The 27,407-nt window shown below is 41.5% G+C and overlaps 1 protein-coding gene across 2 annotated transcripts in view; it reads left to right on the top strand.

Annotated features, from left to right (window-relative positions):
* Positions 1-27,407, top strand: part of CDH13 (cadherin 13) — a 438,138-nt gene that overhangs the window by 373,108 nt on the left and 37,623 nt on the right. For both annotated transcript variants that reach the window (XM_054269469.1, XM_054269468.1), the window contains exons 9-10: positions 16,788-16,970; positions 17,922-18,175. In XM_054269469.1, the coding sequence (XP_054125444.1) occupies positions 16,788-16,970; positions 17,922-18,175 (437 nt within the window). The remainder of the gene's footprint in view (positions 1-16,787; positions 16,971-17,921; positions 18,176-27,407) is intronic.

Genomic DNA, 27,407 nt, shown 5'->3' with positions numbered 1-27,407 from the left:
AATGTAAACCCCTTCCTTCCAAATTGTTATAAATTTTAAATTAAGGGGCTCTCAGGCAAAAAAAATGGGAGCAGGAATAACAGTTTTTTATTGGGGAAGAAAATAAAAAGATAAAATAAAAAATGCAGTAAACCAAAACAACACTGACAGAGTCAGAACCCAACCTGACACCCTGTGGGTCAGGCTGTTGGCAGCAGTCCCACTGGAATTGTGGCTGCAGCCCTCCTGCAGTGTCAGGGGTGGTTCTGCTGGAGCAGGGGTCCTGTAGAAAGGTGCAGTTTCTTCCTCTGAAGATCCAGGGGCAGAGGCAGCTGCTGTTCCTCTGGGGAATCCAGTGGAGAAGCCATGCTGGTGTTCCAGAATCTCCAGATTATATCCAGGTAGGAATGCATGGCTGGTGTTCCAGAATCTCTAGATTATATCCGAGTAGCAGTGCTTGGCTCCTCCCTCTGGGCTCACATCTCCCAATGGGATGCTGTAGCTCTTATCAGCCATGCAGTGACATTCAGTAGCTGTTATCAGCAGATGTCTCCCCAGAGGGAGGAGTGGGAGAGATAAGGAAAACTGCCCACTGAACAGAAGACAGCTGCCATCCAGATGGCAAACAGAACACAATTTGCTTGGCAGTCCAGGACACTCAACTGGATGTTGGAGGAAACCAAGGAAGGGACAAATAATGGGAAGTGGGAGAGGTGAGAAGGTTGGGTGTGATTGGAGTGAAATTGATGGCTGAGGAACAAGTGTCAGCTGGCCCCAGACCCTCCAAATGTGATTTCTGTGCCTTGCAGCAGAGTGGAGACGTGGCAGGTGCTCCTGGAAGGGATAAACCAAACAAGACAATGCAGAGATTGGAGGGAATGAAACTGTGCACGTGAAACAGAGATGTTCCCATGGAAAAAAATGAGCATAAAAACCCCAGACGGTGCTCTCAGCCTGTCACAATTGTTATTTGTTGGCAGGGTTTTTGGGCAAGGCAAGGCTGGCATTTTTCTTTAATTCCATGTGAGGAATGAGTGGATGACACGTTCTAGGGGTTCTGGCAGCATTTCTTCTGTAAACCCTATTTCTAAAGCTTTTTATTGTAAGGAAATTTAAAAAAAAATCAGTGGTTTGCTGTTAAAAACTGAATTCTCAGGCTCAGATTGTGGGGTTTAAGTCTTTTTAATTTTTAGGGGGTTTTTTTATAAAAATCACTTTGGCAAAGAGAGGAGTGGAACAGAATGCAAATCAATCTGTTTTCTTCATTTCATAGCTGCTTCAGAATTTAAACGCAGGCCTTTAAATTCCTTTTTGCCAGACATTTCAGGAAAATGATGAAGTAATGGCTGAGATTTGTTAAAAGCATGATTTCCTTCTGAAATCTAGTCTGCGTGGCAGGAGCAGTTTGGTCCTGCAGGACTGCAAGGGAAGAGTTTTAATTCACTAATAAAATGGAGGAGTTCTAATTTGAGCAGGAATTTTTCTACAGTGGCCACACTGCAGCCTCAAAACACCTAAATTTTGATATCTAGTTTTGCCACTCATCTCCTTTGGATCCTTCCCTAGGCTGAGATCAGAGTTATTTTCCTCTCCTTTTTCCCTACATTTTGTTGCCAAAAGAGGACATGACCAGCTAGGAAAGCCACAGGCACAATTTTTATCTCCAGGAAGGAGGGCAAAGTGTTAATTTGCAGTTCCACCCTGAAACTCCAGCTGTTGGCACCAAACCCAGCAGAATGAAGAGTCTTGGATGATGGGGAGTTTCAGACTGGAATCTCAGTCAGGAAATTCTTTGCTGTCACTTGGTTTTGGCACAGAAAAAAATAATCATGGCAATCCAGTGAACTTCCTGGGTGTTCATGAGCATCATGAAACTTAAAATGTTAGAAAATCAGGGATCTGTGTTTTGTTCTGTTTCTCATGAAATTTTCAGGGAAGGGTTCTCAAGATATCCGCAAATTCCTCCCTCCTATTTAAGTAAATTCCATTATTTGCCTTTTTTTTGCCTATATTATTTGCCTATATTTTGGCTATTTTTCCTGTTCCTTTTGAGGTTACAGTGCCCATGATCTCCCAGCAATCCTGTACAGTCCTTCAGCTTCCCTGCAGGTTTTGCTTCATTTCTGAAGGATGTGAAATCTGAGGATTTCCTAGTGAAGCCCAGCAGTTCTTGGTGTGGGTGACACCCAGACAATCCTTTTATCCACAGCAGCCCCTTTGGTACCCAGAATTATCCCAACCAACCCAACCAAACCCAACCCAACCAAACCAAACCAAACCACGTGCTTCAGACCTCTGCCTGTCCCAGAGCTCCTTTCCTTCCTTCCTGGGGGCAGGAACCAGGGGCTGTGACCCAGTGAACAATTCCAGCCTCTGCTCTGCATGGGCAGCAACTCCCTGCACTTCTCCACAGAGTTCTGCTGTTTGCACAACATCAAATCCCTTTTATTGTCCACAATTCTTTTTTTCTAGCACAGAATAAGTGACAAAACCAACATGTGCTGTCTGTGGTGTCGTCTTCTTTCATCCTCAGCACAGGAGGAGAAGGATGTATAGATTTTGAGGGCTTTGATGTGATGGGATTTTGCTGCTGTGTGTTTTCCTCTCTACCTGTGGTTTTGTGCTTGATGTGGAGAATTGATTAAGTCATTTGGGTGTTGTCTTTTTATTTGTTTTGGATTTTGTAGCAGGACAGGCTGAGAGTATTTCACACCCAAAGGAGAGCCTGCAGGGCTCTATAGGCACTGTCTATAGGTTCCAGCTTCATGTCCCATTTAGGGACACTGATCTTCTCTAAAACACCAAACTTCTGTCCTGCAGCTCCTATTCTGGGCTTCTCTTAAGGTAAAAAATGCTGACAGCTGTGCCAGGGCTTGTCCTGTGGGCAAATGTGCCCAGGAGTTCAGGAGGAAATTCATCAATTACAGGGATAGTTGAGAGTGAGCTTCATTAAAAGAATGTTTTATAACCATATAGCATTTTTCATTCCAAAGAACCCCAAAGGAACATACAGAAAATGGATCTTCTCAGTGGGCAGGCAGAAAATTAAATTGCAACTTTCTCCTGCTTGCAGAGAAAACAGAGGTCTAAGACTTCATTTCCTTTATTAAAGAATTCTACTCAAGAAAGTTGCTTTAATTTCTGATGAAGCATTGCAGGTAATGGCTAACCCTGATATTGTATTTTTACATCCAAAACCTTGTTGATGGGCAGAGGGAAGCCTGCCTTATATATAAAGCCAAGAATTTAATGTTCATAAAACTGAAAAGTAATCCAAGTTCATTCAAATCCAAGAATCGTTATTAATCCTGACTGAATTACTGAAACAAACAAACATTCTTCAATTTAAAAAAAATTTCAATACTGATAATAGGGCAGATGTGAAAGTGTTGTACACACCTTTCTTAGCTCCTACTCCTTTTCCTGCTGTTTCTCTCACCATTTCTGGACTCCTCTGGGCCACTAAATTGTTGGGTTGGGTTGGGTTGGGTTGGGTTTGGCTCCATCCCAGTGTTTGTGGCCAGGCTGTTGTGGGGAGCTGTAACTCCTGGGGTGCTCCCCCAGGACCAAGGGGATGCTCACACTGACGTTTCCCCTTGGGACCATTTGGGGTCATGTTTATGTCTTTGAAAACATGTTTTTGTGTGTTGCTTGGCCTGGAGCTCCACGTTAGCTCCAAATTTCCTGTCTGTGGTGTCCCTCACCCTTGTTAGATCCCGTTTGAGCAGTGCCTGGAGCTGTGACCATCACCCATCCCAGAGGCAGAGTCTGGCTGTGCTGCAGCCTCAGGATGCACAATGAGGAATATTTGTGTGTCAGCAGGCTCAGGATCCTCGTGCAGGATGCAAAGCTCCCTCTCAGGAGCCAATCTGAGCTGCTGGACACTGCTGTGTGAATGCCTCGAGGTTTCAGAGTGAATAAGAGGAGAATTTTGTGTTTCATCCCAGCCACAGCCCCTGGTGCTGAGGGAGGCTGAGGTACAGAGGGGAGTCTTTAATGAGCTCCCCAAGTGCTCTGAGCAGCCAGGAGGGCACTGGGCTGTCTGAAATCACCCCTGTGCTCTGCCACAGCTGATCAAACTCTCTCTGCTTGCCATGAAAATGAAATGGTGCTCAGCTAAACAACAGTAAAAATCCACCAGAAGGGAAAGTAAGGCCAAAAGTCTGGCAGTGACAAAAGGGACGTGCAGTGAGAAGCAGGAGGAGTTTGTGAGTTACCTGTGGAGAGGGTGACCAGGAAAGGCAGAGCTGAACTGTGCCAGCCCTGGCACAAAGGTCATTATCCAGCTCAATGCAGGCAACTTTTCTCCCTCTGGTTTTCCTTCCTCCCTCCAAGCTCAGTGCCCCTGACTTTGAGTGAAAATATCACAAGTAATCGAAGTTGCAAACCTCAGCTGAATACTAAATTAGAAATTAAGCAGAAATGCTCATCATTTGGAGCACAGAAGTCCTGGGCAATTTTTCTAATGCTGTATTACAGCAATTGGAATATCTTTTTTTTTTTTTTTTTTTCCCAACTGCTTCACTCACTGAATTGATTGAATTAAATGTGTTCTGTGGTGCCAGGGAACCTCTGACCCCAGTTACTCAGGATAATCAGGGGGTAATCAGCCTGCTGTGATCTGAGCTCCAAAGGAGCAAGAATATTGTAAGGTTCAGGGAGCCTGAGCTGGCATTAATCAGATGTCACCAGGGTTTGATTATAAATCCTAAAAACCACCAAATTGATACAACATGGTTTAATCCACTCAAAATTAGGTATCTACACATTAATCACCAAGTTGAATATCTGCAAGTGATTGCTTTTCTGGTAAGTGAAGTCAGGTGTCAATGCTTTGGAATATCCCACAGTTAGTCATAAATATAATGATTAGCATCAGCACAAAAGCAGCATTAGCCAGATTAAAAAAAGATTTTGTTCTAACCTCAAATAGATTTTTTTTCCTTTCTGTTGGAGTTTTACAGCTCCATTGAAATTGCTCTTCGTGTTTCTACTCTAATTATGAGCTTACTCAGAGGCAAGAAATAGGAGATGGTTCTGAGGTAGCTGCAAGCACAGCATTTTCCTGCCTTCCAAGGGGAGGAAGGGTGGCTGCTTCCACTATATCACACTGCTGTGTACAGAAATAAAGTGGTATTTATTGTCCCTTAAAATGATTTCCCCTAGAACTGGCAAGCTCAGGTGAAAAATCTGTATCTAGAAATGTGTGTCAGGATCCAATTAATTCCTCCTGCTCTGGCTGTCCTTGGGAAGAGCTCAGTGTGGCAATAATGATGCAGATGTATGAGCACATCACATGGAGGATTCTACAGGAAAAGGAGATCCAGTCCTAGAAGAGGAATGGCACAGTCTTTAATGAACTCGTGCTCTTCATACAAATCCTGATTTAGTAAACATTCAACCCTGTGGAAAAGATTTTTTATATAAACTGAAGGTGATACCAAATTCTTATTTATCTCACTGATTCCACCTGTGTTTCCTGGGAATTGCCTTTATTTGCATGAGGATTTGCTTAGAGGATTCCTAAGCTGCTGCTGAAGGATTTCCAGCATCCCAGTGTCAGCTGGGATCAGGATGAGGGAATTGCACACAATCTGGGGATCCCAGCAGTGGCAGCTCTGGTGGCCAGGGGCTGTGGGGGTGCCTGGTGCTGCCTGCTGTCCCCCAGCCCCACACGGGGAATGTCTGTGCTTGGGGTGATGCTTCTCCTTCCAAGGATGGCCCTCACAGGAACCAGAACCAGCATGTGCCCCTGGCACAGCCCCTTTGCTCTTCATAGAATCACAGGATGGTTTGGGTGGGAAGGTATTGGAATAAAACACCCATATTCCATTTTCTTCATGGTGGAAAAAGCCCATTCTTTATTCACATAACTCCTTTAATCCAGTTTTGCAGACCTCATGTGGTACTTCAATTGGTCAGGAGCTTTCTTGCCAATTACTTTATTGGTTACACAATGGTATTTTACTTGTCCATCAAATCTCTCTACTCTTCATCTGTTTACATATTTTCTTCACTGGTTCTCATGGGATAGATTTAATTATTAGACAGGTTCAAGTAGATTTTTTAGCCAGGAATAGATTGTTATTTTAACCAACTGCTCACACCAGGATTGCTTTCACATGGGAACTTGGGTTGTTGGCAAAGGGTTGTTTTTGGAACTTGACAAGGCCAGCACTGATTTAACAGAGCAGGCCTGATTTTATGAGGCCTTTCTTATAATTTTTCTACCTTACTGCAACAGGAAGGGACCTTAAAGCTCATCCCATTCTACCCCTGCCCTCACAGGGACACCTTCCACTGTCCCAGGCTGCTCCAAGCCCCAATGTCCAACCTGGCCTTGGACACTCCAGGGATCCAGGGGCAGCCACAGCTGCTCTGGGCACCTGTGCCAGGGAACAATTCCTTCCCAATATCCATCCAACCCTTAAAGCCATTCCCCCTTTCCTATCACTTCATCCCTATTCGAAAATCCCCTTTAGGTGCTGGGGGGCTCTAAGGCACCCTGTTCAGATGGAGCCCACGCAGGGCAGGTGTGACAGGCTGTTCCCTGTGTTTGTGTGTTTGCACCACTGCTCTCTGGCACAACCTGGGGCTGTTTCCACCTCCCTGCTAATTCTCAGTGCTCAGTCACATCAGCTGGGCACTCCTAAACAACCAACCCTAAACAGCTCAGAGAAAATTCAGTATCAGGACAGAAAAACACCCTTAGCTCATTTTGATCTTCCTTATTAACACAAAGGAGCAAATGCTGAACCATTTGCACAAAGCAGATCCAGCTGAGGCTGCAGTGGTGTCGGTGCTCCAGAGGGATGTGTGTACAGCGAGTGTTTGGGTAGGAAAACATAAATTACCGGTGAGAAAATGAAAGGGCCCTGAATGTTCCCTCTGTGACATTCTAGATAAGAAATAAGCACACAACAGGCCCTTGCAAGAGGAATGTTTCATTTTCCTTTAGCACAAATATTTTTCTTTCAGGGAAAGATGAAATGAGCACTGGCAAAAGGAGCTGGGTGCTGGGAGAGGGGGCCCATCAGACGCCTTAAAGCAGAAAGCAATAAATCCATTTAGCATAGCTGAGATTTTTCCTGACCTTTTCACAGCTGTGCAGTGCCAAGCCATACATCTGTTGCTGCAATATATGCTGAAATCTCAGAGTTTCCAAGGCAGGTTCCTCCCAGCTGGCAGAGAAGTGCCCTGACCCTGCCTTTGGGATGCTCCTCTCACAGTGCTGGATGGGCAGGCTCACATCACCCTGGTCATTAGTCAAATACACTGAATTTACAGCTATTTGTCTTTATTCTTGACCTTGGAAACAGAATTTCTCTGTGCTAACAGGGTTAGAGGCCCCAGGTCTTTGTTTTTCTCATCCTGGGTAATGAGAGTTCAGTGCTCACCTGGATGTTCAGGGTATAATAAAGATTTTTTCTGCTATGAGAGGGAAAAAGAAAAGGAAAGGGATCATTAATCATGAAAGTTCACTTATGTCTCTGATCTCTAAATGATTGTTCTTGTATCATAGCTTTTTGATAGAGCAGTAATGTTTTGCTCAATGAATGTTGAGCCAACTGGATGTAGACTGGATAATTTGAGGGGAAAAAAAATCTTGTATATCCAGTAGAAGAAACTACGTGCAGTAGAGTTCATTCATCACTTTGTCAGCACACTTGGAAGACTTATTGTGTTCAGATGGATTGAAATATGGAGCATTCAGCCCAAATTCTCCTTTCCCCACTCAGCTTTTCACAGAAAACAAAACGCTGGCTCGAGATTTCATTTTTAAAATCCAGACAGATTCTGTATCACTGCAGATTATGCTGCCTGTAAACTTCCATCTGTACCTCCTGCCTCCACTGGAACAGTGTGAAACCTTGCAGAGTTCTTATCTGCTTCCAAAATAGAGTTTTCAAACTGGGATAACTTCAGACAGCTCTCAGCTGGAGGGGCTTGTAAATCTAGGGCATCTCATCCCCATCAGCTGGCACAACCCAAAATGCCACAAGTTTGGGGAATTGCTGAGATTTGTAGCTGAAATATTCTGGAGATACAAGTTGCTGTGAATGCCTGGACTGGGGCTGCTCAGCACTGCCCACCCAAGACCCCATGAAGAGCTTGGACCGCTGTCAGAACATCTGCTCTTGGCAGCCTGGGCCTCCATCAGCTGTAAACTGGCACAAGGAAAAACTCCATCCTCTGGAATCAGTGCCCTCCCGGGGCAGCAAAGGCAGGATTGCTCATCTGGCTGCATATGCTGCTTGTTCTCAACCAGGCCAAAGATTCTGACACAGAGAAAATCTCATTTTCATTGCAGCTTCTGCCTCTCTGCAAAACCAGGGGTCTCAAACTAATGAGAATATGGCTCTGTTACCTTTATCAAGGCACCAAAGTAGATGAACAAAATGCCTCTAGAATTTTATCTAGAATATTTTTGTTCTTCCACCTATTTAAAATGAAGCATTCCTTTCTTTTTATCTTGTTGTTCAGGGTTTTTAAACTTCTATTTGTTTAGTGCTTTTGTATAGCACTAACATACAGTTTTTATTGTCTACTTCCTAGAGGTAAATATGATAATAATTTAAAAATCATCAATAGGTTTAATCTGCTGAAGGTCTTTTCACTGCCCATTTGCATTTATTTATACCTGGGAGCAGACTAAAGCCCTTAGAGAGATTTCTCCTTCACTTCCCTCAATCTCCCCAAATTTCTAGCAAATTAACTGGTCTCTCCATACATTAATGCTAATTTTAAGAAAAAAAAAATCATGTATTTCATAAAATTCTCCTTTTTTCTACCAGTTTAATATTCAGAGATGAATAAATTCACTTCTCCTCCTTCCTTGTAAAATGAGTAACAGGTGACTTCCAGATTTTCCTTTTAGTAGGGCAGGATCAGTGAGTCCCACCATTTATGTTCAGATGTTCATCTTCAGCACCAGAAAAGTTGGTTGGGGTATGAAAAATCTCTGCTAAATATGAAAAAGAGCCATTTAACAAAAGACCTCCTTCCCTTCCCTTGTCACCATTAGGATAAGTGGGGGGGGAAATCCTGTCAAATCTTTGTGCTCCTCAAATCGGGTGGGTGAAAAAAGAAAGAAAAATACAGAAAGGGTGTATTTTATTTAGAGTTCATTCCATCTAAAGAAGACATCCAGGAAGAATACAGGCTTGACTCTGCCCTGCATGGGAAGCGCACTCTTTTTCCTTTTAGTAGGGCAGGATCAGTGAGTCCCACCATTTATGTTCAGATGTTCACCTTCAGCACCAGAAAAGTTGGTTTGGGTATGAAAAATCTCTGCTAAATATGAAAAAGGACCATTGAACAAGAGCTCCTTCCCTTCCCTTGTCACCATCATTAGGATAAGTGGGGGGAAAATCCTGCAAACGTTTGTGCTCCTCAAATCCAGTGGATGAAAAAAAGAAAACAAAATCCAGAGAGGTGTATTTTATTTAAAGTTCACTCCATCTAAAGAAGACATCCAGCATCTTAGGGAGAATACAGAGCTCTGCCCTGGATGGGAAGTGCACAGAGGAGGAAATGAGAGGAGCTGGGCTGGCTGCATTCAGCACATGCATTCTCATGAATGTGAAAGGCAGAGCTGTGCCTGCTCCCCAGGCAGGTGAATAGGTGCAGCCTGCTCCTCCAGCCCTGCTCACAGCATCCTTTTCTCTCTTGCTCTTGTTTTAAACATAAGGTTTGTTCTACCTGCGGTGAAGGAATTTTTTATAGCTCAGAAAATAACATCATTATTTGAGGTTTTCTCAAAAGTTCCTTAAATGTAATAAATACAGTGACCTTCCACTGTGCTCTGTCCACCTGGAGAAGGAGAATTTGTTTTTCTTTGATACAACCATCATTCTAGAGGTGTCCAATTATTGGTGGGTACTTGATTTATTCTAGAAACCACTGAGTGCACCTTGCATTTATAGGTGGAAAAGTGAAAAAGAATGAATCATGTCTAAATTATTTATATATTCAGGAGGAAAAAAATAGAGAGCATCTTTGTCTGGCTTCTGCATCTTCAGATATTTGATGTACACCTGGAGGTAGCAGGCTTTGAAGCAGGCATTCAACATATGATTAATACATGTTAGAATTATCTTTTTGCCTTTGCTCAATGAGGCCCCGAGCTAGGCTGAGGAAGAGTGTAATCTTGTGTAAACAAAATCTTCAAAATAATTCCAAAAAGCAGCTGTTTTCAAGTAACCTTCACCATCACTTATTTACAGTCCCCAAAATGGCTTTTTAGTCTTGTGCAAGCACATAAATGACAGGATTGAAATCAGCACCAGCTCTGGGTGGGATTTCAGTACTGCTGTGGGGAAGAAGCAGGGAGAAAGTTCTGTAAATTAATTGATGGCTCTTGTGAGGATCTTGTTCTGTAGATCTAAGGTTTCCAAAGATTTGTGGTGTCTGAAAGAGGGACAGGAAGACCCTTCACATTGGCAACCTTACAGGCAGCTCCTGCAGCACTCAGCAGGCTCCTTTCCTTTCCTTTCCTTTCCTTTCCTTTCCTTTCCTTTCCTTTCCTTTCCTTTCCTTTCCTTTCCTTTCCTTTCCTTTCCTCTCCTTTCCTTTCCTTTCCTTTCCTTTCCTTTCCTTTCCTTTCCTTTCCTTTCCTTTCCTTTCCTTTCCTTCCCTTCCCTTCCCTTCCCTTTCTTTCCCTTTCCCTTTCCTTTTCCCTTTCCCTTTCCCCCTCCATCCATTTCACCCCATTTCTTTTTCATTCTAATACCTGAAGTGGTCTCAGTCCCATAAATAATTTGGCTTTAACCTGGTGCAAAACTCCTCCAGAGGGACTTTTATCTGGAGCCTGATTAATAAGTTCTTTTTCCTTTGTTTCTTTGAGTACCTTTCCAAGCAGACTGGTGAGCAGCAAAACAAAATGAAGCCATGTTGCAACTGCCTTTTTTTTTTTTTCCTTCTTTTTCTCATTCATGATGAATATCAGTGGTTTTGAGCATCTTTGTGTTTTTCTATAAAAAGGCAGAAGTTCAGAGCCTGCAGACGTTGTAGCCATGTTCCAGAGAGCAGAATTGAATCCTTAGCCTTCCATTTACCTAATTGATCTCTCAGTTTGGTTGCTCTTGTTGCAGACTTGCAGACAAAGAATTTGCAGACAAAAATATTCATTCAGTCCTTCATTACTGAGTCCTGCTTTTACTCTTTAAAGCAACTGGTGTGTGCCTTGAAAGATCACAAAGCATTTAAAATGCAGAGGCTGTGAAAAATGATCCAAAAGTAAAAACTGAAAATGCGTCCAAAATTATTATGGTCAATTTCACGTATTTGAAAGGCGTTTTTTTGTTTTTCTTTTTCTAAACTATGGTTGAATTCTTTTTGTAGTTTCATCAGGGAGGTGGAAGTATATTATGTGCTCAGAAAAAATATAGAATAAGCTGAAAGAAACACTTTCAGTCAAGAAATAATGCAGTGCCTACGAGCCAGCATTATGGCAGTAAGACAATGACAATAATAAAGCCTGTTTAGGTGACTCACAGCTATAATTTCTGCTTTGCATCTCGTTTACACCATCAAATCCTTGTCATACCATGATAATGCATTACATTTATATGGTGTCTTTCATCTAAATGGCTTTCCAAGTGTTTCATGTGTTGTTGCTTGGTGTGCAGCTTACATCAACCTAATCCATTACTTTAATGCAGATATTTTTGTAGTGAAATAGAGCTGCTGTTTGTGTCCACACAGCAAAGGCTGTGCACAGTCTTAAAAAGTAAAATACCTTTAAAATCTGCAGAAGAGATTAGGGAGATGTAGCACCCAGTTTACTTTGACCACACCATTTTCCATTCAGTTGCTGCAGTGGAGGGTTTGGTATAGTCTGATTTTGCTCAGGTGCAGTTTTGCAGCCCTTGAGGGGTCCAGCTCAGCAGGGCAGCACCCTGAGGCCTAAGGATGGGAGGAAGGTGGGTGTAGGATCCGCAGCTCTTTGGTTACTGCAAAACTACAATTTCCTCCTTGTACTACCCTTACCTCAAGCAGCAGTGACTTGAGTTACCCTTCTCTGGCAAACTGGGCTCTGTGTCCCACTGAATTCCACCTGAAATGCTCATTTCTGACATTTATGAGACTCTCATTCCTGACTGATCCAGAATGAAGACCTTTGTGACCACTCTGAAAATTCATTTGTACTTGGAGATGTTCCAGGTACAGAGTTATGGAAAATGCTTTGTTTCCTTGGCAGATAAATCCTGGGAGCTCAGGTGCATTTGTACTGAATGTCAGCATGCAAAGGAAAAGGCAAAAAGAGCAAGCAGGTTGCAAGAGATTTCTATAACTTGTCATCACATTCTCAAGAAATTAGACAGACAAAATATGATCACAAAGGCAGTGGACTTCAGTGGAGGGAGATAATTGCAATAATACAATTTCTCTGTGGAATTTCTAACACAGACATATGAATTAATACATCCCATTATTTCCCATCTTTTATGATAGATAGGAGAGGAAACAACCACGTGATAGCAGCACAGAACACCTTCCACTGGAATATCACCCTGATAAATGCAAACTGACATGGAGTTTTAATTTGTTTATTCCTGATTGGGAATCACAGTGTGCAGAATCTTAATGAGTCATTGGGTGCTGATCACCCACCCCAGGCACGTTTCTCTTGCTTTGTGTTTGCTGCTTGTGGCAGCTCTTTCATTTGGATGCCAGTGCCCCACTCTGAGTTTTTTAAGGTGCTGTTTGTGCTCAGTCACTGTTGGACAGGAGATATTCAGATGCACTGAAGTTCATCTTCATCTGCTCTGAGAAGTCACTAAACAGAATCTCATTCACCACAGGAGCTTTAAATGAGGCAGTGAGATGAGAATCTGATTTTCACAGGGTCTGGGTACCACTCCCAGCAATGTCTGGGGCTGGGGTCAGTGCCTGGATTCTCAGGTGATGACATTTTGCACAGCGATCGTTTTGTGTGGTGGGAATCTGACAAGGCTGGTTTGTCCTGGGACCATCCAGAGGAATTTTCTGTCCCTAAGAGATGCCAGTGCCCTGTCCCATCAGCTCAGTACAGGGATCAGTGTGGAGAACTTGGCTCAGTGTCACCTCCTGGCTCCAGCAGGGAACAAATTCAACCTGCAAGATCTGGGGAAGGGAGGAGCAGTCTGTAGGACTGAGACTCTGCTCAGGCACAGCTGGTTTGAACATTTCTGCTCTCCCTGCCATCCCTGCACTGATCCTGTGCTGTCAGAAACCAAAGCTGCTCCTTGTCACCCTCCATGGCCTGTGGAACCAGGCTGGTGACACCTCACAAGAATCCCAGTGTCCTTATCTGCTCCCCATCAGTCCACCATGGTGGCAAACATTGCTGGCTTGTTCCATTTTCCAACCTATTTATGCACCCTCACAAGCCTCACTCTCTTCCTCTACATCCATCACTTTATTCCCTCAAAATCTTCCAGTTCCCCATTAACTGCTGTTCACTCAGTGTTTCCTTCTAAATTCCTATCAGTCCATTTTCTGTGTATTTTGCCACAAGATTTTGGACACAGAAATAGAAGAGCTGCCTCTTTTTTCTCCCTTCTATTTCTAAAGCTTTAAAAATGACAGAATTGCTAAAATCTCTGGGCTGTATGCATGACAAGCACAATAAATGGCGGCATGGCACATCACAGAGCAGGTTCACCTCACATTTCAGACACTCAGAAGCAGCAAATTCACACAGCTCCTTCCAGCAAACCCACTCTGGCCCAGGGTATTCTCCTTCTAAGTTATTAGTGTTCAAATGGGTGCAAATGATAGCAGTTTAAATAAAGTACTGAACTCATCTCCTTTATTCTTAATTTATAGTGGTGCTTAGGGGATGTGCAGATATTTAAAATGAGTAAAATCAATTAACTTGTGATCCAATTATTTGTGTTAGCCACAGTGGGGTTTTATTTTAGAGCACTGGTTCAGACTTTCCCAGTTAAGCTTTGAGAATATAAACCTTTCACTGTGAAATATGAGAAACCTGTGGTTATTTTTCTCTGTTTCCAAATCTAATTCCTATTTTTGCCCTTTCTTAGTTTTTAAATTCCCTTTTTTACTTTTGTTTTTGAAAGGGACACGGTATAACAGATTTTTCTAAGTGTTGGGACGTTTATTCCTTAAATAAAGGTGACTGAACAGGCAAAAGAGTTCACCTTCTAGATAAAATACACTGTATTTTTCTAGGCCATAGGATTTCACAGTAGATATGTGTCTTTTGCAATCACAAATCTGTGATTTATTACACTTTCCACATTATAAATTTAGAGTAGACCTCTGTGACAACGTCTGTGGTCTGATCATTCTGCTTTTCCATTCATCTTGAACAGATTTCAGTCTAAAGTTCCAGACAGCTCCAAATATCTGTGTTTATATGGTTGTTTCCCAAATGTGAAGGACTCTGGGGGTGAGGGTGCCACTGCGGCTGGAATTGTTTGGTTGGCACAGCCTTTCCCTGGGCATGTTGGCATTTCCTGACCTGCAGGAGTCAGAGCTCAGCAAAACTCAGGTCCTTGTGCCCTTTCCCTCTGCAGCTCAAGTTACTGAGAGCTCTTCCTAAACAAGGGGAAAACAGGGAGGCAGAGAAAAGCCAATCCCAGCTGAGATGTCCTTGATTTAGACATCCTTAGCCTGAAATTCCATCTTTTTTGAACTAACTGCCAGATCATGCCAACCTTTTCCATCACAGTCTGGCACTGGTGGGGTAAAAATAATAGAGTTCTTGCACAGGTTTCACAATATTGTATCTGAATAAAACAGCCATATCTTTTAATATTTTACCCTCATAGTTCCCAAGGTGAGCTAGGAAAGGAGTACTGAACTCTTAATTGAATCAGACTGGAGGATTAAGGAAAAGATTTTTCCCAAGGATCAATATGAATTAGGAGCAGATGCCTGGTCAAATCTAAGGGTTAGATTCTTTACTATTAGGCTCTTTGAAGTCTGGTCACCTTTTTATGCAGCTGAAGGGAAATTGGTGGGTCCTGAACACTTGTGGGGAAAAATTCTGACCTTTATGGTTCTGATGTCTCTTTTTATGCTTGGTCAAGTTGGGACAATATGAAATAATATAAAAATATCAATCAGTCTAATTGGTTATTTTCAATCAGAGTAAGAGGTATCCAAGTCTGCTTGACAGTGAAAACATTTGGCTGAGCTGAAAGGAACACAATCTTGGTAATCACTCTTCTGTTATTTCCAAGATTCTTAATAGAGTTTTCCTTTTAATTTGTTTCAAAGCAAGTGAAAATATTGTTGTATTATCATTTAGAGTTAATTAAACTGAAAATGAGCTTAATGAACTGTCTGAAACAAAGCTCAGTCACAACCTGTTACATATTAACCATCAAAATCAAAAGAATCTTTAAATGCTTTGTTAGATACACCAAGGAAGATAGAAATAGCCAGTTATTAATGTCATCCTTTTATGAAATCAGGTTGGAAAGCTTGAACTGAATGCATGCATTCAAATTATACAGAAAAATTGACAAAGGGGTTTGGGAAGATAAATCTATTGGAAAAAGAAGAAAAACAAAGATAACAACACAGGGAAAGACGTAGTCATCATTTCTTTATTTCCATATGAGGAAATCCACTTCACCTACTATTTGTCCAGACTGGGAAATCTATGTATTAATAAAACACCATTTTCTGTATTCAGTATTTCCCCAAACTCTTCTGCAGTGTTATGACTTCTCTAAAACAGAGGAAAAGACATTTAGTTTATTCAGGCCTTGAAGCCTCTTGGGTGACTCTTGCCCTTGAGTGATGCTTTGTCACCAACGATGCAGCTTTTAAGAAGCACACGTACAGCAAAACCAATTTGTGTCATTAAAGTTTGTAAGTTTGGACTTTTGAAGGCTTTAATCCCTAGAAATGCTAAGATTTCCTAATGATCTGTAATGGCAGTGCTGATGTTCAGCACTTCTCAGGATTAGGTCTGTTATCAGCCTGGTTTATCCACCTCCAAAGCAGGTATTATCTTATCACTCTCACATACAGTGCTTTTAGCACGTCAGCCTCAAGCACTTGAAAGGTGAGGAGTGTTATTAAGTCTGACCCTTGCAAGCTTTTCCAATGGTTTGCTTAATGTTTTTTTTCCTACATAAATAAGAATGATGGGGAATAAACTAGAATTTTCTTACAGGGTTGAATCGTCCAGAGACTCATTTCACAAGGTCATAAAAAAATCCTTCCACTGCAAAATAGAAAGCAGCACTGACTTTTAGTTATGCAGACAAAGTGGTAGCATGAGGTCCAATTATTTCTGAGTGTCTTAGAGCAAGGCCTCAAAAAAATGCTCTGAGAATGGTTTTTGTGAGACCTGTTTTGTGTCTTGATAACAGCGCAGTGAAAAATGGATGGGTGTGGGATAATTCATGAAAAAAAAAAAGAGTATGAAATGCAAAACGGGATTTATTTGTAAATAAAAGTGGATTTGGAGGCAAAAGTGGTCTGAACAAGGCAGGTTCCTCTTCCCTCAATTCCCTTTCTGGAAATACACGCAGCTATGCAGCACTGCAGGTCTCTCCATGCTTCAATTTCCAATAATATGGGCTGAACTGTCTTCTTATGATCAGAACCTTCCCAAGCTTCATCCCCATCACATCACTGCTCATCTGCCATCTATTCATGGAGAGCAGCTGAAATGTGCTGCCTCATATTTCATAAGTGAGGATGCATTATTTAAAGTTTCGGTCGAGGATTCCATCTTCCTCCTGCTGGGGTAAATAATTAATGCTGCCTTGGATATTTTTTGTGTGGTCATTAAGTGGAAATAGTAACGATACCCTCTGTGTTTTTGGATTTTTTTCCAGTTCCAGGCCACAGTGAAGGAGGGGGTCACAGGTGTAATAGTGAATTTAACTGTGGGTGACCGTGACGACCCCGCCACGGGGGCGTGGAGAGCTGTGTACTCCATCATCAATGGGAACCCAGGGCAGAGCTTTGAGATCCACACCAACCCCCAGACTAACGAGGGAATGCTCTCTGTTGTCAAGGTAAGAACAATCCCATCCTTCCCTGTATTTCTGCTGCAAGGTTCATCCCCTGGGTTCACTGCACAAAGCAAGGCACAGCAGGGATGGGTTATTAGGAGATTTAAAATTGGCTGCCAGCCCTTGTCCAAACCATGTGTGTAACCCCTTGTTCTGTCACAGCAACCTTATTTTTTAGTCACAAGGACTGCCTGGTCCTAACTGTTGTGCTTAAATAACAGCCAGGGTTGCAGTAAGCATCACAATTAATAGTGAGACTTGTCAACAAAGTTCTGTTTGTTGCTGGAGGTACAATTAGAATTCAAGAGCCCCATTTTGTTCTCACTCAGAGAACACATGCAAATAGCAGGGAAGAAAGGGGAGTAGATTCAGACTGAGTCCACAGTTCTGAAGTGGATTGGTCCCATATTTCTAAAATCTCATCGGAAAATTTATTGCCTGTCTTAGTATGAAGACAATCCTATGTCTCAGACGTAACAAATAAAAAAAAAAGAAGAAGAAAACAGCCCTATTTGCTGCCTGTACCAGCATGCCCTCTTTTTGGCTTCAGAAGAGGCATTGTCAGTTCTTAAGACAAGTGCATGTATTTGCCTTTGGTTTCAAGACAAGAGTTGAGAAAGCAGCTTGTGTTATTGTCATGAGTGTGACTCATTTGTTTGTTAAATACATGTTACATATAAATAAACATGTATAGATGAGCTGTGTCTATGAGGTATGCAACAAAATGTGAGCTCTTGGACAGGGGGATGTCTCCATGTGTTTTTAAGTCCATTATGTTTATTATCTCCAATGCCCTTTAGAACTGAATGTGTCTAATCCTGAACTCCCACCAGGTGCAGGGAATGTCCTTGTCCCTTTCTGGCTAAGTCTGCTGTCTGAAGTTTTGCTGTGGGCTAAAGGAAACAGCATTCAGCATTGTCTTTAACCTTTGCCCTCTAATCTTCTTCTTTGCAGCCTTTAGACTACGAGATTTCAGCCTTCCACACGCTGCTGATCAAAGTGGAGAACGAAGACCCGCTGATCCCAGACATCACCTACGGGCCCAGCTCCACAGCCACGGTGCAGATCACCGTGGAGGACGTCAACGAGGGCCCCGTGTTCCACCCCAACCCCATGGCAGTGACCAAGCAGGAGAACATCCCCGTGGGCAGCGTGGTGCTCACGGTGAACGCCACCGACCCCGACACGCTGCAGCACCAGACCATCAGGTGGGAGCAGTGCCTGTTGTGTTTGTGGGCAGGGAGGAATGGTGAATGTGACTCCAGGTGCTCAGAAGGCTAATTTATTATTTTATGGTACTATATTATGTTAAAGAATGCTAAACTACACTAAAGAATACAGAAAGGAGACTTATACAATGCTAAAAAGATAATAATGAAACACTCATTACTCTTTCCAGAGTCCCAACACAGCTTGGCACTGATTGGACAGCGTCAAAACAATTCACATGAAACCAATGAAACAATCACCTGTGGATAAACAATCTCCCAAGCAGCAAAACACAGGAGAAGCAAACCAGATAATTATTGTTTTCATTTTTCTCTGAGGCTTCTCAGCTTCCCAGGAGCAATATCCTGAGCAAAGGGATTTTTCCAGAAAACGTGAATGCCACAGTGCCCCCTCATTTTCATCCTCCACTAACTGGGAATGTGCCCAAGAATTTGCCTGCCAGTGCAGAATTATGTTCAACTTAGTAAGAAGTTAAAATTTATATTTTGTCCTGCAATTAGAGATTCAGTTTGTCGAAGACACAGGAAACAATAATTTTCCACTCCGTGAAGTTCCTAGAGTAGAACAATCAAGTGCCACAAGGAATAGACTTGACATTGCACTCTTTCAAAATTACTTTTAACCTGCTTAGTTTATTACTCTTCCTTCATGAGAGCCAGGGAAGATATATAAAAGTTTAAAATGTCTATAGAAGTGATGCATCTGTTTTACACAGGGTTTAAATCACTTTATGATCATTTATAGTGTCCCTCAGTAAAATAATGACCGTCCATCTGCTTTCAAGAGCTGAGAAAATATTTCCCAGTGAAAGACTGAAGCTAAAGGAAGCTAAGACTTGGCCCTGTCCAGATAAATGAAAATAAATTATTATTTCTGTGCTGTAATAATATAATCCCACACTTGTGCCATGTCACAAGGGGCAAACTTGGGTATTACGTAGTATCATCATCTTATATTTTGATCCACCTTGTTTGTTTCTTTGGCTTTAGATTCTATGAAAAATGAAAAAACAAAACAACCACTTTGTTCTCTAAAACTAAATTGGCTTTCCAGACAGCTTTTGTCAGCATTTGAGAATTACAGGTTAGGCACTACCACTAAAACCTACAGCTGTGTTTAATTTTTCATTTCTCCTTGTAAGTATCATTTCCCCCAGGTCTCAGTGTATATAAAAGGGGATAAACTCCTCGTGAGAACGACTTCAAAGCTGCAGCCGAACAATGGCTCTGTCAATCCAGACCATAGGCAGAGCTCTCTCTGCTGTCACAGGGTTATTTAGCAGTGATTGTGCAATCCTTACAGAAGGTTTGACACGTGTTCTGCTCCGCAATAAAGCAAGCTGCTGATCTTGGAGATGTTCTCTGTCAGCAGCAAGTCTTGGGGAAAATGTCACTGCAAAGGACTCGCATTTGAATGATGAGGAGGTGCATTTAAGCATATTTGAGGAAGGAGGAAAAAGGCAAGGCAGATAATTAAAAGTTTCATTTCTCTGCATCAAAGATAATGTTGTTAATAACATTAATAGTTCAGTTTTTCTCCTTCAACTTCTACCATAGAAATACCAGTTCATCTGCAGGATGATTCTTAGCACATAATTTCCCTTGTTTTCTAAATGGATTTATTTATAGAATAATTCCTTAATCTTAAGTTTAGCTTTTATTCCAAAGACCCCTTATTTCACACACAAAAATTTGTGTCTATGGATGGAATTTCTGTTTGCCAGACCCTCAGCAGCTTTGCTCAGAACCTGGCTTGTGCAGGTATTTATTTCCTTTGGGTTTCGGACTGAACTTAAGAAATGAATTTATTGGTGCTCTCCATAATTCATGTTTTTTCATGGGTGATGGGAAAACTAACATTCATTAACATAACACCTGATTGTGTGATGCTAAGAGAGAAAAGCAATGAAAATGTAAGGATTTCATTACCAAAGCAAACAATCCAGGAGCTATTACCCAAAATTTTCCCCTTGATCTACTGATTTTGCTGAATTTCTCCAAACTACTTTGACCCTGAATTTAAAGGACACCCAGTGAGTCACTGAATATCTTCAATTTGCTTTAAGAGTGGTGTAAACAGTTAAGAAACATAAACATGTTCTGCAGTTCACCACACCTGGTGCCAAGGAACCCCCAAATCTTGACCAACTCATAAGATAAAGAGAATTTTCCCAGAAGATTTTCTATATCTGCATAGCAAACATGGAAGGCTTATAGCCAAGATTTTTTTTTTTTTTCCCTTTTATGTGCAGAAAAGAAGAACAGAATTAAGCTAGACTGGGCTGAGAATAAGGAATGATCATATAAAGGAACTATGGAAAGGGAAATGGTTGTGTAAGTTAGAGGAAAATAATGCAAATGTAATGGAAGTCTGGGAAATGGTAGAATGCATCAGGAAAAGGCAAATTTGAATACCTGTCAGTCCTATTGCTAAAATAACAGGAAGGCATAAACCAGCATTTTTAAAAGATGTTTTAATGCTGGCAGGTGTTGAAACACCTGGGTGCCAGCAGTGAAAAAGGCAGACTTGGGATGAGAACAGTATCTGCAATTAAGGACAGGGTGAAATTCCATGTATAAAAGCCAAAACCACTCACTGGCTGGGGATCAGGCTGAAATGTTTATCTCCAATTCCCACAGACAGGTGTGTGTTCAGAGTTTGGGACAATGTGCAGGACTTTTATAGAGCACTGATTTCAAATTTAAGGAATCCAATAATAATGGATAATAACAATAATTCCAATAATTTGTGGAATCCAATTCCAATAATTGTGCTGTCAGTCCTTGCTATGACTACATGGTAAAATAAAGGCCAAGCAGGTCAGCACAGGCTCCTAAATGAATCTGTGGGTTAATTGATTATTAATAATCATGAGTGAGCAATGTTTTGTCTGCAAGAAGCAATGAATGTCAGATTTGTGTGTGTGAATTGTGTACATCATCCCCAACAAAGTATAAACATCTTCAAAATGGGCAGACCAGCAGAGAATTAGTAATGTTGGTGGGCCTTGGGTTCTTTTTTCAGCCTGTTACAACTGAAATATATCCAATTGCAGGGATATTTTTAGTTAATTTTCTGTATAGAACTTGTAGAAGGAGCTGCTGATTATTTGTAATCAGGAAATTTAGTTACTCTACTAGATATAACATGATAAATGCATTTCAAGACCAACAAAAAAGAGCAGAGAAAGCATTTTTGCCATTGTCTGCAACTAGATTGAATTTATTCTTTGAACAATGCAGATCTGAATCAGAATCGAATTACTTATCTCTGAAAAACGAGGCTCACTTTGTAAAATTTCCTGAAGACAGCTGTACTTTTGAAGCAATTTTCCTTCTTATTCTTCAGCTTCAAGTGTTTTTGCAGGCTGAGGAAGAATTTCATTACAAAGCTGAAACAAGCTGGCAAAAAATGTGTTTCAGTGAGAAAAATAAGGCTCCAAATGGCAGAGCTGGGGCTGTGGCTGTTGGTCTGCACACCAGTGGCAGAACTTGCATTGGCACTAAAATTCCCTTTCCATTGGCACTAAAATTCCAGAGGAACTCCAGGCAGAGGTGGGAGCATCATCCTGGAAATAAGAGGCGGAAACCGTGTTTGTTCCACTCTCCTTGCTCCCAGAAAGAAAAAGAACCTTTTTTCAAGGTTCTTTTGTTCAAGCTGGGTCACATTTCTCACATCCATTGACCTTTCTTTTTTCCTTTTTTTCCTTCTTTTTTAAGCTTTTAAATCTCTCTCCAGTTTCCATCTTTTCTATTAAAAAATGAAAGAAATCCAGCAGGCCCCATTTTAATTATAACCCAACAATTTATTAATAGAACAGTAATGAAGTTTCTGAAATTTGATTTCTTAATCAGGGACCATTGTTATTTTTGTGCCAGATTTGAGAGTTTAATTTTGGGTACTTCTTCCCAACCTCTGAAATTTTAATCAGAAGTTTTTAAGTGTACATGTCAATGAGAAGTTAAAGGCCAAATTTAATAACATTTTCTACCTTGGGAAATTAAAAGAAGAACCTCACTCTGAAACCCATTATTAACAGATCTTAATTAAACACAGTTATGGTTCTCAATATTTGACTGTGTGACAAGATTGGTTTCAGTATTTTTCCCTTTTTAGGACTCAACAAGTGCAGAATATTCAACAGTTAAACTTTTAACTACTTGTAAATAAGTTGTTTACTGCAGTGCATTTGTAATTTTTAATTAGAGCAGTGTTGTTTTCTGGTTTCGTGGCTTATCATGGCAATATATTTTTATTACCTACTGTGCTCTTGGATTTTAAATCATTTATGTAAACATATTGTTTATTCTCAGTAAGCAATGTGACTCAATGCTTCAGAAATATCTTCATAAGGAAAGTTTATTACAGCTCTAAAGCATATCTAATTCATTAAGTAGAATTAAAATGCAGCATTTGAAGCTGGAGAACTTAGAACCCAAAACTGCATCGAGTTTCATGGGCACATGAAAGGCTGCAGAGATATCTGAAGCTCTGTATGCAAATAAGATATATATTTATGTATAATATTTATAGCAAGCTGCCCCACATAATACAGGTGGCTCCTGAAAGCACAGGAACACTGTTTCCATGTCTGGAAATAGGAGAAAAGTAATTTATTATTGTCAGCATTTCCAAATAACAGCTACTGCTCTGTCTGGGAGGGGACAAACTCTGTTTTTCTTAATATAAATTGCATTTTTCTGTGCTGCAAACTAAGCATTAATGAGGCTTCATGCTGGAGCATCAGAGCAGGGGAAGGAGGAGGCTGAGCCCAACTGAATTAAGGGTGATTGTGGGTTTTGCTGCCTTGAAGGAGTTGTAGTGAGTCTCTTTGTAAAATCTCCAGTGAAAGGATGAGAGAAGAGAGAATCTTCAATTAACCAAAGGAGATTCAGATTAGACACGGGAAAAAATGAAAAATTCACTGCAAGGGTGGTGAGGTATCAGAATAATCTGCTCAGGGAGGTGGTGCAGACAGGTCTGGAAGTGTCCAAGGGTCTCTGGATGTGGAGATGCACTTTAGGGGCTGGATGTTGGTTTGCAGTTGGATCTCAAAGGTCTCTTGCAGCCTGGATGATTCTGTGCATGGTTTGTCTTCTCACCAAGAACCTCTGGGTGATGCACTGGCCAATGGCTTTGGGAACAGGAGTTTTTGCTGTTTTGTTTTAGATGAGATCATCCTGACTTTGGGGTTGGTGCCTATGGAGTCGGTGGGAATCAGTGGAAATGTTGTAACCTCTGATCGATGGCAGCCATGATCTTTGTCCAAAAAAATGTATAAATAAAATAAAATGGCTGCCTGAAATGCTATAAAACAGTGCTGAAACTACACTGAAATGGATTCATAGCTCTGTAAATTTCTCCTAAAACTCAAATGGTTGAGAAAACTAAGGAGAATTTTCTGGGAAAAGTGAGTTTTATTCTGCTTCTTTCCTTGCCTGCCTATCCCCACCCTTCCACACAGAGAATGCAAAAGCCATGAATCACAATGACAATTCAAAAAGCCTTTTTCATGTCTCTTGCCAGGATTTTTCCAGAAATCCTGAATCCCCTGTGAGCAAGGATGAGGCTTCACATCACATTGCTCACAGCCACTTAAGGGATCAATTTTGCATACTTTGTTGCACATCAAGCCTCTTTAAAGCACTTTTGTTGCTGGTGGAGGTCAATAAATTCGCTTTTTTGGGATACACTCCAACCACTTCCAGAAGTACTCCATAATGAGAGAGGGATAGGAAGACTTAAAGACTGAATGCTTAGGAAGCAACACACTTAGTCATGGTTAAATATGTCTCCTAGAGTCTGAAGGACTTGTCTTTGATTCCTAACAACAGGAGATTTGTTTTCCTTGTGCAGACAGGAGAATAGCTCCATTGTTACAAATGAATGGCTGAGCCATGCTCTCAGCATGCAGCAGCAGAGTTTTTCACTGTAAGTTATACCCAGGAGCATCTCAAGTTGGCTCTGCAGTTTTTATTGATGGCCTGCCTGAACCCAGCCACTGGGAATTTGTAGTGCATCTCTGGATCTGAAGTTGCTGTGTATTGAGCAGTGTACACTGTTTTTCTCTTCCTTTCTCTTTTTTAAGTTGGATGGAAAGGCAGGGAGAGACAGAATCTGCTTGAAGCAATGAAAGGTTTTTTCACTTCTGTCTTTGTGAACTCTGAAGCACAGAAACTCCAGCTCTGGAGAGCTGTGGGTATGAGGGTGTCCAGCAAACAATGCCAGAAAAGAGGAGATTTAATCAGCTCTGAGAGGATGGAATTGGGCAGTTCCCTCACCCACTGCTGTAATTGCAGGTTCTCAGTGGCCACTGGCTCATTTTACACAGCACTCTTTTTTCTGACACTGTTCCTTGAAGGTGTTAATACTGTCTGAGTGGGTAATTATTGTGATGTTTCTGTTTTGCTATCATAGAACTAATACCTGAAGGAAAAAATTGTAAGAACTTGCATTGTCTTTTGATTTTTTTTTGACAGTTTGACCAAACTGACTTCCACTTTTCATTTAAATTTAAATGACCCTTCTTCCCCCATACAGCAAACTCTTTAGGCCTACAGCATTAGGGAAAGCAGCAGAATTGTTTCTGGAGCTGTACTGTACCTCTTTTATTTTCCTCTCACACCCAGAACCACACTGATGTAACTCTGGAAGGGGGAAAATGGAGCCAAATCAGCCCCAGTTTCCCTGTGCAGAAGGTGGTTTGAATCTGGATTTATCACCAACATTGAGCTAATGTGGAGGAAGCAGCTGATTAAAACAAGCAAAAAAAGGAAATAAATAAAAATTCTCAGGTGGGAGCTACAGAGGTGGGACAGAAGAGAACAAATGACTGGAATTAATGCTGAGAGAGTTGAAATATCTGCCGAAGCTGACTCTGTAAAAGCTGTGGACAGCACCTGGTGCTGACCATCCAGGAGAGCCAGTTCCACCTCTGTCAGGGACACCTCCAAGGCTCCCCTGGTGCTTCTTTTTGCCCTCTTTTTATGATATTCTCTGCCTCTGTGTTGGGACAGATGTCTGACCTCTTCTTCTGCTGTTGTATATCTCAATTTTCAGTGCTTGAGGCCAATCCCAGCTCCCCAGCTGGGGCTGAGCTTTGTTCCAGCAGTTTTTGCCTTGTTGGGAGGGGAGGGAGCCGCCGTGCTTGCCTTGTCCATGCTCATATCTTATCTTCTCTGGACTCTTGGCTCTTCCTAGCAGTTCCCAAGGTTTGGGGAAAGGTTTGTGTACATAAACAGGTTGGTATAGCATTATTTCATTGTCCTCTCCTGGTAGAAAAGGAAGCAAAGCAGGGGGGTAAATTTCATCCAGACTGAGTGAGGCTGTTCTGAAAAACAGTGTCTCTTTCCTAAGGGGAGGAAAAAAAAAATCAACCTCTCTCTCCTAGATTGGTCTCTGAAATAGCAGAAGTGTCTGAATTAAATTATTAAAGGCTACCTAAAGCAGGGGGCCCAGGAATTCTCAATCCATGATTCATAGTTTTGCCCAGAACCCAGCTACCTGAAGCTAGACTTCATCACTCCTGACAATACTTGTCAAAAGCTCCTGTTCTTAAAATTTTCCATTGCTCCACTCTGTTGGCATAAATCATACTTAATATGTTGATATTAAAGCTGTGGATGATAGCATTGAAAAATCTGTGTTTCCATGAAGTCAAATAAGCCCCAGTCACCTATTTCAACTTGCGTTGATATTACCTTTAGAATCCTGAATTCTTGATTAATAAGGATGAATGTAGCATTTAAGGGGAGTTTAATTAGACCCTCTGTCTTTATCCTGCATAACAATATTATGCCACATTATGATTTCAACCGTGTCAGCACTCAGAATGAATGGCTGTGAACTGTGAAATTATAGGGCACATTTTTCATGTCACTGCCTAAACAATATTGCAGATCTTCTTGAGAAATATAACAATAGGATCTATCAGTCACAAGTTATGCTTGCAGTGGAAGGCAGAACCAGACAATAACTCACTTTGTCATTACTGTTCTCTTGTAGCCTCAGAAAAGGCAGGATTTTGTCTCTGGAAGAAGTAAAGAGTATCTTGATTATAATAAGTTAGCTATCAAGTTTGAGGACACAGTGTGAGTTTGAGTTGTGTTGATGGGGAAAAGGGTGGGATGAATTTCTCTTAATATTTTAAAGCTATTGAATTCTGGAGTCTCACTCAGCTGGGTTTGATCATCTGTGTGTAGGTACAGCTTTCAGTGGTGCTTTGATAGAAATTTATTTGGGCTGGTTGTAAGTGTGATTGGAGCTCCAGGGACCAGTGGTGTTTTACATGATGGCAAAAGCTGCAAAACCAAGCACCGAAATCAAAGATTTCTGGGAAGATTGGTGCCACGGAGGGAAAGTGTCTAATTAAGCAATCCAGCTCTTGTGTCTTTAAAGCAAGTACAGATCTTGGATGGCGCTGAGCAGATGTCTGGCACATCCTGGCCAGACATTTAACATCTCCAGACTAAGGATAGAATAAATCATGGACACTTCCAATTCAGTGGCAAAATTCCCACTGAATCTGGGAGTTGTTTTCTATATGGGAGCAGAAGCTTTCCCAAATGCACAGAATTTCTGTTGTATTCCTATTCTGACTAAATCTGGGAGTAAGTTTCCATGTCAGAGCAGGAGCTCTCCCAAATGCACAGAATTTCTGTTGTATTCCTATTCTGACTGAATCTGGGAGTTGTTTTCCATATGGGATCAGGAGCTTTCCCAATACACAAAATTCCCGTTGTATTCCTATTCCTGCTGAATCTGGGAATAGTTTTCTATGTGGGAGCAGGAGCTTTCCCAAGTACAGAGAATTTCTGTTGTATTCTTACTGAATCTGGGAATAGTTTTCCATATGGGATCTGGAGCTTTCCCAATACACAGAATTCCTGTCCTGATTTCACAGCCGCTGCTCAGTGGCACGGCAGCCCCAGCCTGTGCATTTCAAGGTACAAAGGCTCCATCTCCTTTCAGGCTCACTGCTGGTTATCCTTGGAGTGGAATTGAAGTTCAGTGAAGAAATTGTCAGAAGGTTTAAGCACTCATTTTTACTAAATGGAGCTCTGCAATGTTACTGTAATAGGAAAAACGCCTTGTAGAGTTCAACTGGAATTTTTTTCTATTAACTTTGTAATAAGGATGCCAATTTCTGCAAAATAGTTTCTGAGTAAGAGTGAAATTATGCACTTTGTTAAGCAGCAGTAAGCCTGCAGA

The sequence above is a fragment of the Melozone crissalis genome, unplaced genomic scaffold, assembly GCF_028551555.1.
Source record: "Melozone crissalis strain CALT ecotype California unplaced genomic scaffold, PUWL_Pcris_2 ptg000007l_1, whole genome shotgun sequence".
Classification (NCBI taxonomy): Eukaryota; Metazoa; Chordata; class Aves; order Passeriformes; family Passerellidae; genus Melozone; species Melozone crissalis.
This window is presented reverse-complemented; position numbering and strand designations above follow the sequence as displayed.